Raw genomic sequence first — 13,216 nt, 5'->3', positions numbered from 1 at the left:
AAACTTTTTAATTTGGCCAATTAAGTCATAAACCTTTTGACAATATAATAATGTAGTCCCTTCAACCAATTTTAGTTAGAAATTGTTGATGTAGACTCTAGTCGTTCTACATGGCATAACTGCCAACTTAGATATTTGTTACTAAAATTGGTCGGAATGACTACATTGGGAAATGCTTAAAAAGTTTTAAAGTAAATTGGCTAAACTAAAATGCATTTGACCGAATTTGCATCTTTACAGTACATTTTGAGATGCACATATAAGTTGTGTTAAAAAAAAAATCCCTTGTAAAAGAATTAGTGTGGTATGAAACAGTTAATATATCTAAGTTGGCTAATAACTCATTGACTTAATATTTTAGTAAATGTGAGTTCAATAGAATATGTTAATAAGCTTGACTTAGGCTTCTTAGGATGATCTCCCAAATGAAAATATTAGGTTTCTGTTGCATACTCTTAACAATATATTTAGGATTTTTTTGATAATTTTCCCAACATATGAACCATAACGTGCTTTGAAGTTGAACTCATTTGTTAGTCCGATCTTCAAGATTGTCTATCTGCCTAATTTCTTTGTTCATGTTGAAGTAGGTTGAATGTTCAATAACCTCCCCTCCACCCTCTTTTGGGTTGTTTCCAAGGCCTTTGTATAAAGTCTTCGTTACACATACGGTGCACATTCTTTAAGTCTCCTATACTAAGAGAGGAAATTTCTCCAAATTTATGACTTGCGTTTGTGTACGAAATGTTCATAATGACATTTAGTTTGTGTCTATGTTTCCACTTAGTTACAAGCCCATGCTATTGTGCTCGGACTACGTCGTGTCTATGTTTTCACCTTTTTTTTGGTTCATGAAAATAAGAAGTCGAGTCGATATTATGAGGGATTGGCTAAATGGTCAAATGTTTGGTATAGATATGATGGATCTTAAGTTTGTCTCACTAGTTCTCTCATTCCAAACAATCTTAATGGCCTTGTTCACCACATATGACAGATAAAGTGATGCCCAATGCACATGGATAAAAGCAGTTTGCGTGTATTGGTTAGATCATTTGCTGATCCAAAAAATTGAATACTCAGTGGTTATCCAAAGAAAAAAAAAAGAGTTGATGCTGATATGATAAATGTTAAGCTGAGAATAAAAAACGATTATATTATGTTAAAACATAAAGTATTCTCCTCCTTGCTTTATAGTTCAATTCCCTAACTTAGTCTCTTATCTCTACAATTGACATAAGTGAATATTGTTAGCTATATGCCCTAAAGTAACGATGTAATGATCTATTTAGGGATTTTTGTTATATTATTTATTTAATGACAAAGAAGGATTCATTCATTGTCCTAATTATATGAATGAGTCCATACGATCAATTACCACTTAACCTACTTTTAAAATATTAAAAAAATGCGTGATAGGTTTAAAGTTAAACTGAATCTTTAGACAAATCCTAGTCAATGGATCATTAAAAGGATATAAATGCTCTTGTTGAGACCGATGTATTCTCAAGCTTTACTGTTGAGTATTAGATACCTTAGGAGATGATGAGTCACAAGTGATTGGGTATTGTGATACCCAAGTTAGAACACAAGTGCTTGTCTCGGACAAGTTCAATTAACATGACATTCGCAAAACGATTGGCAACATGGAACTTTTTAGTGGGGTCAATGACTAATCGTTCCTACTTTGATTTTGTGTAAAATCCTTAGACCTAAGACATGATGTTGACTTATATGTTGAATGGTTATGGTTCACAAGTGTGTATAATGACACTTCCTCAAACCATTTTTATATTTGATAGTCATAGTTTGTTTATATATGAAGGCACGCACGTGCTCAATATAGAATCTGTTTTCTTGTTATATTTGTAGATATATAATATAGAAGATTGATATCCTATGCGATATATTCTTGAAATTGTATTGAAATCCTCAACTGGGGTTGTAACCAATAATGAATAGTTCATGTCTCGTAAAAATACATGTCATTTTGATTTTAGTTCTCTTGCTTGTGCTAATGTGTTAGGACAAGTCTTGCTGACAACTTAATGATGAGCTTAGAGATATTGCACACAATAACCAATTCAAAATTATGTTTACACAGGAGAGATAATATTGTAGATGTGTTTACAATTGAGCCATCAAGTTGAGTCAAGCTGAAAATCAAATTTTTGAAATGGTTTCAAACTTTATGGCCATATTAAAGATCTGAAATGGTTTTAGATTTTGCGGTCGAATTAATGATTTGAAACGAGTTCATAATCAAAGGCTGCATTAATGATATGAAGTGATTTCAGAATCAATGATCGCATTAATGATCTAAAGTGCGTTCAAAATCAATAGTCAGATCTAAAATGATTTCCAAAGCAATGAGCATATTAATGTTCTAAAATAGTTTCAAACTTAATGGACACATTAATGATTTGAAACGATTTCAAATGCAATGGGTAGTTTAATGATCTGAAACATTTTTAGAATCAAACAACCAAATCGATGTTCTGAAACAATTGCAGATTTAATGGTACAATTCAAGTTTTGTAACGGTTACAAAATTTTGCCTAGAGTAAAGTTTTGTAATGATTACAAAATTAATGCCCAAAATAATACTTTTATAATGGTCACCGAATTAATACCAGAATTAATGCTTGAAATGGGTTCAAAACCAACATCTAGATTCAAAGTTCGAAGCGAGTTCTGACGTTACGGTCGAATTAATGCTCTAAAATGATTTTACAGTTAACGAGCCGAACTGATTTAAATAAATATGATTTGAGACCAATTATAAGACACAATTAGAAGAGTTGATAAAATGATGGTCAAGTGATAATAGTGATCAATCAAATAATCAAACACGAGAGTAATTGCTAGCAAAATTGTTATGGTGAGCTCTCTCAAGTTTCTCTCTATCGTTTCACATAAGTTGTGGTATGTTTAAACTAGAGGTTTGATACTTGTGAGGTTGGAATTGAAGAACATAAAATCCTAAATACTTTAGTAATGCTACAAGGAGATCAAACATTCATAATCAAAATCTAAAGAACGTCAGAACAAATGTTGCGAGAACATCAAATGTTCATGGTCAGAATTTGAAAAACGCGGTAGCCAGACTTTTAGAGCACAATAGAGGGGTTGTGTGATTAGCCTCTTTTTCACTTTTGTGTGCTTCTTATTAAATGCACAAACCATATCATATGTGCATGGGTGATTTTGCTTCCGTTGCGAATCGTTTTTTATTCAATTTAGCTATACACGTATTCGTTGTTTTTCGAAATAAATCCCAACAAATATCATTTGTTAATTCAAAACAACAATTGTATCCCACCAGTCGGAAATGCTTTTTCCACCTGACATTGTCGATACATATCGGAAGTCGCACAAGTATATATCACTCCTATTCGATATATATGTCCTCTTTGAAGCTTGAACACGCCTTGAAGAAAACGTAATCGAGACTTTGCCTTTGATTTCTCTCTAAACCCTAGGTCCATTTCTTCATTGTCAATGCCTTCACATAATACTTCTTCTTCATCATCATCTTCTCCATTCAACTTCGAACAAATTTCAAAAGCCTCGCGTGAAAATGCGCCTTCACTTAAAGGAATCCTCGTTGGTTACGGCAACACCTTTCTTGGAGGTGACAAAGATCATCTTGACTACTTCTACAACCAAAGGAAAAGAGAAATTCTTCAGGTATTGAATGCAAGTACAACTCAACTACTTCAACAATATGAGTTTGATCAGGTCTGCCGTTTATATAGTGTCCGAAAAATATAATGAACAAATTGGGTAGAACAATGAAGTCAAACTTTGAGACGTGATATCACTTTTTTTAAGGAATTATTTGCCTTGCAACATTGCTTGTAATCACTGGCAAATTTCCTCTAGAATATTGCAAAGTCTCAGTTGAGAATATTATATAGCAATTCTAATATTTTTCCAATGTCTCTTAAGGGAAATAATAAGCTACAATGGCTATATTTTCTTTTGAAAGAAAATGAAAAATGGAAGAATAAGGTTATAGTTGAACAAACACGTTCGGTAATTTAAAGCAAAAAAACAAGAAGTTATATCCAAATAGACACAACGTTGCAACGATTAAGAAGTAATCTTTGAATAAGTATGAACTCTTAGATAACAGTTGGAAGAAATAATAAAATTTGGAATAAATAAAAACAAAAAATAACTGTAACTTCGTGAACACTATTATTATTTCAACAGGACGCTATGGTTAATTTTTATAAAAAAATAAACCAAATTTTTTTATAAATTAAAATGATCGTTGGTTAGTGCTACATCTCATTCACGTGCACATTCACATCTTTTTTATGTGGAACAAGACATCTTTTAGTTTGTTTTAAAAACAAATTACTAGCACGTAGTACTGAGGATCGAGCTTCTAGTCTTGTTCCAGTACAAGAAGATGAAGCATGATATGGTGGTCTAAAGCGACTACGAAGCCTTTGAGATCAAAGGGCGAGTTGTTATTCGGATATGAGCCGTTCGCTATGAGAGACCCAAGGGCCTTCGACGATCCGGAAGAGTTAGTGGGGAAGGAGGGGGGCTGTTGTATGTGTAGCGGTCGAACGGACTTGAGATCAATGATCTGACGGTGGAGAGCAAGCAGTGCCCGGGGAAAGATTAGGTAGTGCTCTTGTGCAGGGTCATGTTGGTGGAGATCTTCCTTCGTTACGACACGTTCAACTTTCACCCCGGAGAGTAGCCTCTCGGATCATCTGAAACGTTCAAGTCGCTAACCAAGGCCGCCACAAGTAATTGGCCGTGGTGATTATAAGCTACTTCAAAAGCTAGTTGTTAAAGGCTCCGTCCGGTTCAGCATTCCCAAGAAGCTTTGAGCCTCCAAAGACCTTTGGAAAAAATATTAAGTGTTTGATTTAGCATTCTGAAGTCTCATTGGCCAAATACTTGCCTTTGAAATGTTGAAAGTCCAAAGCAAGTGGCTTTCAGCACTTTTGGAATTTTTTTTTTGGTAACCTAGGGAAACTCCGTGAGCCGCTTCGCGGTTGGAGTAAACTCTGGAGAGAGTAAAGTCACCACCACCCTTGCTTTCCGGGTAAGTCGTGGGTTCCTTTCCAACAAGACAGACGACACAAAAATTCGAACATTGAACCTCTCGCGAAAGGAACCAGCGCCCAACCACTACGCCGCCACCATGGGTGGTAACACTTTGGAATGTTGATATAAGGTTTAATGAGTTTTTTTTTTCTTTCCAATATTTCTTTCATTAATAATTGTGTTTTCCTCTTTTGCCCTTAAAAACACTATTTATCGTCTTCTTCCTTGGATTTGGCCTTGCTGCTCCATCGCGACGCTCAGCTGGTGGGAGGCACTCAGCCGCAATAGGTCAGATTTGGCTGCTGGAAGCCTCACCTAACGTTGTGCAACCTTAGGCAAGGTAGCTTGAGGTCGGGTGACCTTAGGCATCGCTTGGGTCGCGCAACCTAGGCGCTATTGCCCGAGGTCAAGTGACCCGGTGACGCCACCCAAGGTTGCGCAACCTTGGGCGGCGTCACCGAAGGCCACGCAACATAGGCGCCGCCACTCGAGGTCGGCAACCTCAAGTGAGCCCCCCACCCCCTCGCCAACCGCCACCACCGCCGTTGTCACTAGCCGCCTCCACACCGCCACCAGCAACACTGTCGACCCACCTCCCCACGATTTTCCCTCTCCACGCAGCTGCATCTCCTCCTCCTCCTTTTTTATTTTTTAATTTTTTTTTCAATTTAAAGTTGCTTTGCAAAATATACACAAAAAATAAGTGTCCAAATACTCTTGCCTTTACAAAATGCCCATTTATTCAAAGATGTTTGCCCAAAGTTGAATCAAAGAGGCTTAAAGTCATACAGGTTAAACCTATCAGCATTGCTTTGTGTCAAGTACAAAACACTAAAAATGGGGAGAAAATGTTAGGTACGTCTCATTTGTCAGCATGGCAAATAAGAGGGACCTCTAGAACAGGGACCTCTAGAACGCAACATGTGTCGTCGTGGGCCCAAATTGTCAGGTGAATTCATCTCTCTTCTTTCCACTCTCTCTCTCCTCTCTGCATGCGCTTTCTACCTCCTGCACGTTCTCTCTCCTCTCTCTTCTCTGTCCCCATTTTTCTCTCTATCCTCTCCTTTCTCTCTCTCTTGTGTCCTTGCACGCTCTCTCTCTCTCTCCTCTTCTCTCTCCCCATTTTCCTCTCTCTTTTCTCTTCAAAAAAAAAAAAAAAACCGGCAATTGGAATTGACACAGGAAATCAATCGAGTTTTAGATGGGAATAGAGACGATTGTTTTTGTTCGTCTCTTTGTTTGTTGGGTGATGGTGGAGTTCTTTTTGATGGAGAGAGGGAGGTGTACAGGGGAGAGAGGAGAGAAAGGAGAGAGAACGTGCATGAGACAAGAGAGAGAAATGGGACAGAAGAAGGAGAGAGAGAGAAAAGTGGGGCTAGAGAAGAGAGAGGAGAGAGAGAGCGCGTGCAGTGAGGAGAGAGAGAAGACGGAAGAGAGAAGAGTTCGCCACAATTTGGACCCATCCCAACACGTGTCGCGTTTCCAAAGCTCTTCTTATTTGCCGCAAACGACACATGTCACATACCTAATATTTTCTCAAATGGGACATTGATGAGAAAATAGAGTTGTCCTAGTTTGAATAGCTTTTACTGCAAAAATTGCTGACACACAATTTGTGGCTATCCTTCCTCGGGCTTTATTTGATTTATCTTTTGGCAAGATATTCAATGAAACTTAGCAGGAAGTCAAATTTAGTGCAACTCAAACTTCTAGCAATAGAACAAATAACAAGAGACATGTTCTAATAACTTAATTTTTCCCTTTTTTATTTATTTATAAATTTCAAGATTTTCAGGAGATTCTTGAAATTTTTTATGAAAGATCATAAAAAGAGTGCCCAAAAAGGTTGTCGGACAAATCAAACATATACTCTCCAGAGTTTTTGCATCAGGACAAATAACTCGAGACCTGCTATAGTAGCTTGATTCATCCTATTTTTTAAAAAACTGCACATTTTCCATGAGATTCTTCAGCAAAATTTACGTAGAATCAAGAAAAACATTCCTCGGACAAAAAAAAAACATTTATTATGGTGGCCGGTGGTCATAGAAGATGATGGCCGATGGGCTGTGCGGGCGGTCGGCGGTGACGGTTGGCGGGGCGGTCGTGCGGTGGTGGTGGCGGCGATGGTTAACGGTCGGCGATCCGTGAGCAAAAATAAAAAACGAATAAATACAAAAAAGAAATTGTTGCATTACCAAACGCATTTTCATTCTTTTTCTATTCTAAGAGTAGAAATTTTGTGTAGTCAAACGGGTTTTTTTACTTAGAAATTGTTCCCCGAAATAGAAATATAAAATAACTATTTTTGAAAAAAAAACCCTTCCTCAGCCAAAAGCATTGTCATGCACAGCCTTGTTACCTCTAATTTCACCACAACCTATCCCTCTAAAGCTAGGTCTGGCCGTGCGTATCTCCATCTTGCTCATCTTCGTCTTCATCTAATTCGTCTTCCGGTTCGTGAATCGATCATGTCGGATTCGGAAATTCCACTGGAAGAAATCCGAGGAGATTACGGTTTCCCATTTTTCGGTGCGATAAGGGGATCGTCTCGATTACTTCTACTTCCAAGGAAGAGATGAGTTCTTCCGCCACCGGATGCGCAATTATCGGTCGACGGTCTTCAGGGTCAACATGCCACCTGGCCCATTCATCTCCTCGAACCCCAATGTCGTCGTCCTCCTCGACGCGATCAGCTTCCCCATCCTCTTTGGCAAAAGGCACGTGCTTGATGGCACGCACACGTCCAATGTCGAAAAGAGGAACGTGCTTGATGGCACGTACATGCCCTCCACCGCCTTCACTGGCGGCCACCGTGCTTGCGCCTTTCTGGACCCGTCTGAGCCCAAACACGCCACCATCAAGCACTGGTTCCTGTCCCTCCTCGCGGCTCGGCACAATGTGTTCATCCCGACCCTCAGGAGCTGCTTGTCGGATCTCTTTGTCGACCTAGAAGACGAGCTATCGAGCGAAGGGAAAGCATCCTTCAACCCCCTCAACGACAAGATGTCCTTCAACTTTGTGTTCAAGCTCTTATGCGACCAAAAGCCCTCGAGCACAATTCTAGGGACCAAAGGGGCAGTGATGTTCGACCTATGGATATTACTCCAGCTTGCCCCAATATTGTCCCTAGGATTTAACAACATGGTCTTAAATTTCTTGGAAGATGTCATTTTGCACACTTTCCCGCTGCCTCCGCTCTTAATAAAATCTTCTTACAAGAAGCTCTACGATGCATTTAGCGAGCGTGCGTCTTCAATTTTAGATGAAGCTGAGAGGCTAGGAATTGATAGAGACGAGGCGTGTCACAACCTAGTGTTCCTTGCTGGGTTCAATGCCTACGGTGGCATGAAGGCCACGTTGCCCATTTTGATCAAGTGGGTTGGGTCGGGAGTCGAGGATCTGCACTGCCGGCTCGCGAGGGAGATCCGGTCGACCGTCACGTCGGAAGGCGGGGTAACCCTCGCCACCCTGGACAAGATGAACCTGACCAAGTCGGTCGTGTACGAGGCTCTACGGATCGACCCCCCCGGTCCAGTTCCAGTACGGGAAGGCGAAGCGAGACATGGTGGTCCGGAGCCACGACGCCGCCTTCCAGATCAAGAAGGGCGAGATGGTCTGCGGGTATCAGCCATTCGCGACGAAGGATCCGAGGGTCTTCGATGACCCGGAGGACTTCGTGGGGGGGAGAAGCTGCTGAAGTACGTCTACTGGTCGAACGGGCGGGAGATCGACGATCCGACGGTGGGGAGCAGGCAGTGCTCGGGGAAGGATCTGGTGCTCCTCATGTGCAGGGTTATGTTGGTGGAGCTGTTCCTCCGCTACGACACGTTCGGATTGGAATGTGGGAGCTTGCCTGTGGGTTCATCCGTGACGTTCAAGTCGTTGACCAAGACCACGAGTTGTTGACCGTATGTCTACTGCTGATAAAGAACTTGTATGAATTTTTTCGGTTTTTTTTTTTTTTTCACTAGATTGCAGCGATTCGAAATGTTTCTAAAATAAAGTCATCTCTTCTCCCCTCTCTCTCTCTCTCTCTTTCCCTCTCTAAACCTTCTTTTCGTCACTTTTCACTTCTGGAGGGAGGAATTTGATCTAGATCTTTCCTCCCCCTCCCAATTCCATTTCATTTATTTTCTAATTCTCCTAATCTAATTTTAAATCTGGGAGTTTTACTCTCCCAATTTTATATCTAGGAGCTTTTCTCTCCGATCTAATTCTAGATTTTTGAGTTTTAATAAATAAGTGTTCCGCCACCGGTTTCAATGATGTTCACAGCAGTTTCGTAGTTTTGGTGTCAACTTTGTGCTCGTTTAATGTATTCTCATTCAAAGTTTTGGCACTTTATATTGGCTACAAGGCTTGCTCTCACAAGTGTCAAATTTGATATTTTTGAACATGTTTATGTTGTTTCCGTATGATGACGCACACTGCCACAAAGCAAAGCCTTAATTAGAGTGCGGGGACACCTGGTGCATAATAGCATGACGCAAGGACACTTAAAGTCATAACTTTAAAATGGTACACTTAAGTGCCATCATCGGAGTAAATGGGACACTTAAGTGCCACACCGCCGAAAATCCGGCCAAATGGGTGACGTGGCGACTTTCCGGCGAGCTTGGTCCAAAACGGCGTCGTTTTGCATGCGACGTGGCGGAAAATGCAAAACGACGCCGTTTCGCGTCTACGTGTAAATAATAGTATATAAATTAATTAAATTAGATTTAAAATATTCAAAAATTTTAAAAAATAAGAAAAATTTTAAAAAATTTTAAAAAATTAAGAAAAATTTTAAAAATTAAGAAATTTTAAAAATTTTAAAAATTAAGAAAAATTTTAAAATTTTAAAAATTAAGAAAATTTTAAAATTTTAAAAATTTTAAAAATTAAGAAAAATTTAAAAATTTTAAAAATTTTAAAAATTAAGAAAAATTTAAAAATTTTAAAAATTTTAAAAATTTTAAAAAATTAGAAAATTTAAAAAAATTTAAAAATTAAGAAAATTTTAAAAAATTAAAAAAATTTTAAAAAAATTAAGAAAAATTAAAAAAAATTAAGAAAAATTTTAAAAAATTTAGAAAATTTTAATTTTTTTTTTTTTTAAATTAAGAAAATTTAAATTTTTAAAAATTAAGAAAATTATAAAAAATAAAATTATAAAAAGTTATAAAAGGGGGGTGGGAGGCCGAACGGGCGGCTCCTTGCCGCCGCCGGCGGCTCCCCTCACCGCCGCCACCCCCACCGCCGCCGCCTCCCCCTTTTTTTTAATTTTTTAATTTTTTAAAATTTTTAATTTTTTAAAATTTTTTATTTTTTAAAATTAAAATTTTTAAAATTTTCTTTTTTTTTAATTTTTTTAATTTTTTAAAATTAAAGTTTTTAAAATTAAAATTTTTAAATTTTTTTTTTAATTTTTTAAAATTTAAATTTTTAAATTTTTTTTTTTTTAATTTTTTAAAATTTAAATTTTTAAATTTTTTTTTAATTTTTAAAATTTTTAAAATTAAAATTTTTTAAATTTTTAAAATTAAAATTTTTTAAATTTTTTAAAATTAAAATTTTTAAAATTTTCTTATTTTTCTAAAATTTTTAAAATTAAAATTTTTAAAATTTTCTTATTTTTTTAAATTTTTTTAATTTTTTAAAATTAAAATTTTCATAATTTTCTTTTTTTTTTAATTTTTAAAATTAAAATTTTATAATTTTTTTTTTTAATTTTTAAATTTTTTAAAATTAAATTTTTTAAAATTAAATTTTTTAAAATTTTCTTTTTTTTTTTTTTATTTTTAAAATTTTTTAAAATTAAAATTTTTAAAATTTTCTTTTTTTTTATAATTTTTTTAATTTTTTGAAATTGAAATTTTTAAAATTAAAACTTTTTAATTTTTTTAATTTTTTTTTATTTTTATGCCGATTTGGAGCTCCGCAGCCACGTAGGCAAATAATAATAATAAAATATTGCGCGTAGGATTTCCGGCAAGGGTCGCCGGAGGTGGCAGACTAAGTGTCCCATTCGAAAAAAAGTGGCGACTTAAGTGTCACAGTTTTGAAGTTATGGCGACAAGTGTCGCGCGTCAAAGTTACGCACTTGTCACACAGACTTCGCCGCCTTAATTACAAATAGAGATCTCAGCCTACACTTATCACCAATGGTGCTGTGTGATTTGATGACTGGCCGCCAATCTTTTTGCTTAGATCCACTTACAGATTTCTTCTTGAAAAATAAGCTTGGGATGATCTCTGTCAACCAAACTATGATGAAACGCCTTGATTTTTTTTATTTTTTTTGTTTGTTTTGCAGTTATATGGGTTTACTTTGTTATTATGACTTTTGAGATTCCCTTTCATGTATCAGTTTAGTAATGAATAGAAATTTCTTTTTGACCCCTCCTTAAAAAAAGGAAAAAAAAAAAGTGTTTCTTAGTTTATCGAGTTACATGATTTTGGTCACCATTTAATAAATTGACGTTCCACCATACTTTCTCGATGATAACCACATGTTAGTGATGTCATTAAATATTTTCTTTCCTACATTATGATTAGCTCGTTTCATGAGCCATCTCTTCAAGTCATTATCCGTTAGTAGCCTACGTGGTCCAAGAGAAAAAGGAATTACCCTGTACTCAGTAAAACTTATTTGATTTGGGACTCGAAGAAAAAGGGAGATAATTGTCTTAAATTTATTGTATAGTAGTCAATTTAGTTTTAAACCTTTCAATCTTGTCAATTTAGTCTTAAATCTTTTAACTATTTGTCAATATAGTCATTGAGGTAATTTTGGCCAAAAATCACTGAATGATTTTATTGGCAAATCCTTGATAGATTTATGACTAAATTGACGAATCATTAAAAAAAAAAAAGGATTGAATTGGTCATCGTGCAATAGATTTAGTACTAAATTAATATAATATAAATGTTTAAAATTGAATTAACATTCATACAATAGATCTATGACTTTTTGGATAATTTTTCTAGAAAAAGTTTCTTAAATGACACCAAGAAATGTTAAAGATGGAATTGAATTTTGATTGATCAGAAAGATGTGATTTAATGTTTAAAAGTTTAATAATGACTTTCAGAAAATGCCATTTTGGAAATGTGCCATGAATGAGGGTTGTGACCACATTCTTGGAACGATTTGTTGGACAAAAAAAAAAAAAAAAACGTGAGAAGGGAAGAAGGTGGGTTGTGTACCTAATCAAGGGTCGGGACCACATTCTTGGAAAGAATTCTTTCGTTGTCATTCAACGTGAAAGAGGAAAAAGGTGTGTTGTGTACCTTTTGCCGATGAGGGACCAGTCCTAACCCCATAAGGTTGCGAAATTACTCAATGAGGGACCAGCGCCAACCCTTGAGATTACCAAATTGCTGCATGGTATTATACACTTTGGTATGTTCTATAACAAGACTTATAGTTTTATTCTATGACAACTAGGCAGACATTTTCATAGGAGGTCACCCATCACAATAGTGTTATTGCCTAAGCACGCTTAATTAGAATGCCAATTCCAAAAAATTGTTGTCAAGTCAAAAGGCATCTATTGTGAGTTAAATCCAGTTTCACATATACAATTTAAGAATGTTGTCTCACCGTTTGATGCATGATTTAGTTCATTCTTGCCTCCTTTGCCATCATAAAAGCCTATTGGAAGCTTCTCTTTATCTGGGCGCTTTCAACCAATGATTAATCCCTACATTGTCAAATTGGATAGTTACAAACCCACTAGCTTGGAGTAATATACCTATTAGAAAGGGTTTCACTCTAACACCATATTATAATGCCCTTGTATTAACTCATTGGAGACATTGTCCCCTTTGGCCATCCCATTTAAAGTTTAATGGTTTTATCTTTTGACATACGAGCAGGTACTTTCCCAAGAAATCACTCCTCCTGATATTGCTTTTACTAGAGTATACTCAACATTAGAATTCCAATGCTAAACTTTGCCATTACAAAAAAAAAAGTCATCTATTGTGAGTTTATTCTAATCTAACACAAATAATCTAGGGATGCTCTCCTCTTATTACGCCATTCAATTCATTCATACCCTCTTCATCATTGTAGAAGCTTGCCTGGAGTTGATCTCAACTGAATACAATTGATTAGTGATATCATTGAATTCATTGATATGTTCAATCATGGACC

The 13,216-nt window shown here is 36.3% G+C and overlaps 1 protein-coding gene across 1 annotated transcript; it reads left to right on the top strand.

Moving 5' to 3' along the window:
• The first annotated feature begins 7,541 nt into the window (after nt 1–7,541).
• On the top strand, nt 7,542–8,979 carry LOC104454959 (allene oxide synthase 3). Its single transcript, XM_039309358.1, is given in 4 exon segments — nt 7,542–7,613; nt 7,615–8,607; nt 8,609–8,750; nt 8,753–8,979. Coding segments are annotated over 4 exon segments (1,434 nt in total).
• Nucleotides 8,980–13,216: the final 4,237 nt, after the last annotated feature.

Source organism: Eucalyptus grandis, chromosome 3 (genome assembly GCF_016545825.1).
Source record: "Eucalyptus grandis isolate ANBG69807.140 chromosome 3, ASM1654582v1, whole genome shotgun sequence".
Lineage (NCBI taxonomy): Eukaryota > Viridiplantae > Streptophyta > Magnoliopsida > Myrtales > Myrtaceae > Eucalyptus > Eucalyptus grandis.
This window is presented reverse-complemented; position numbering and strand designations above follow the sequence as displayed.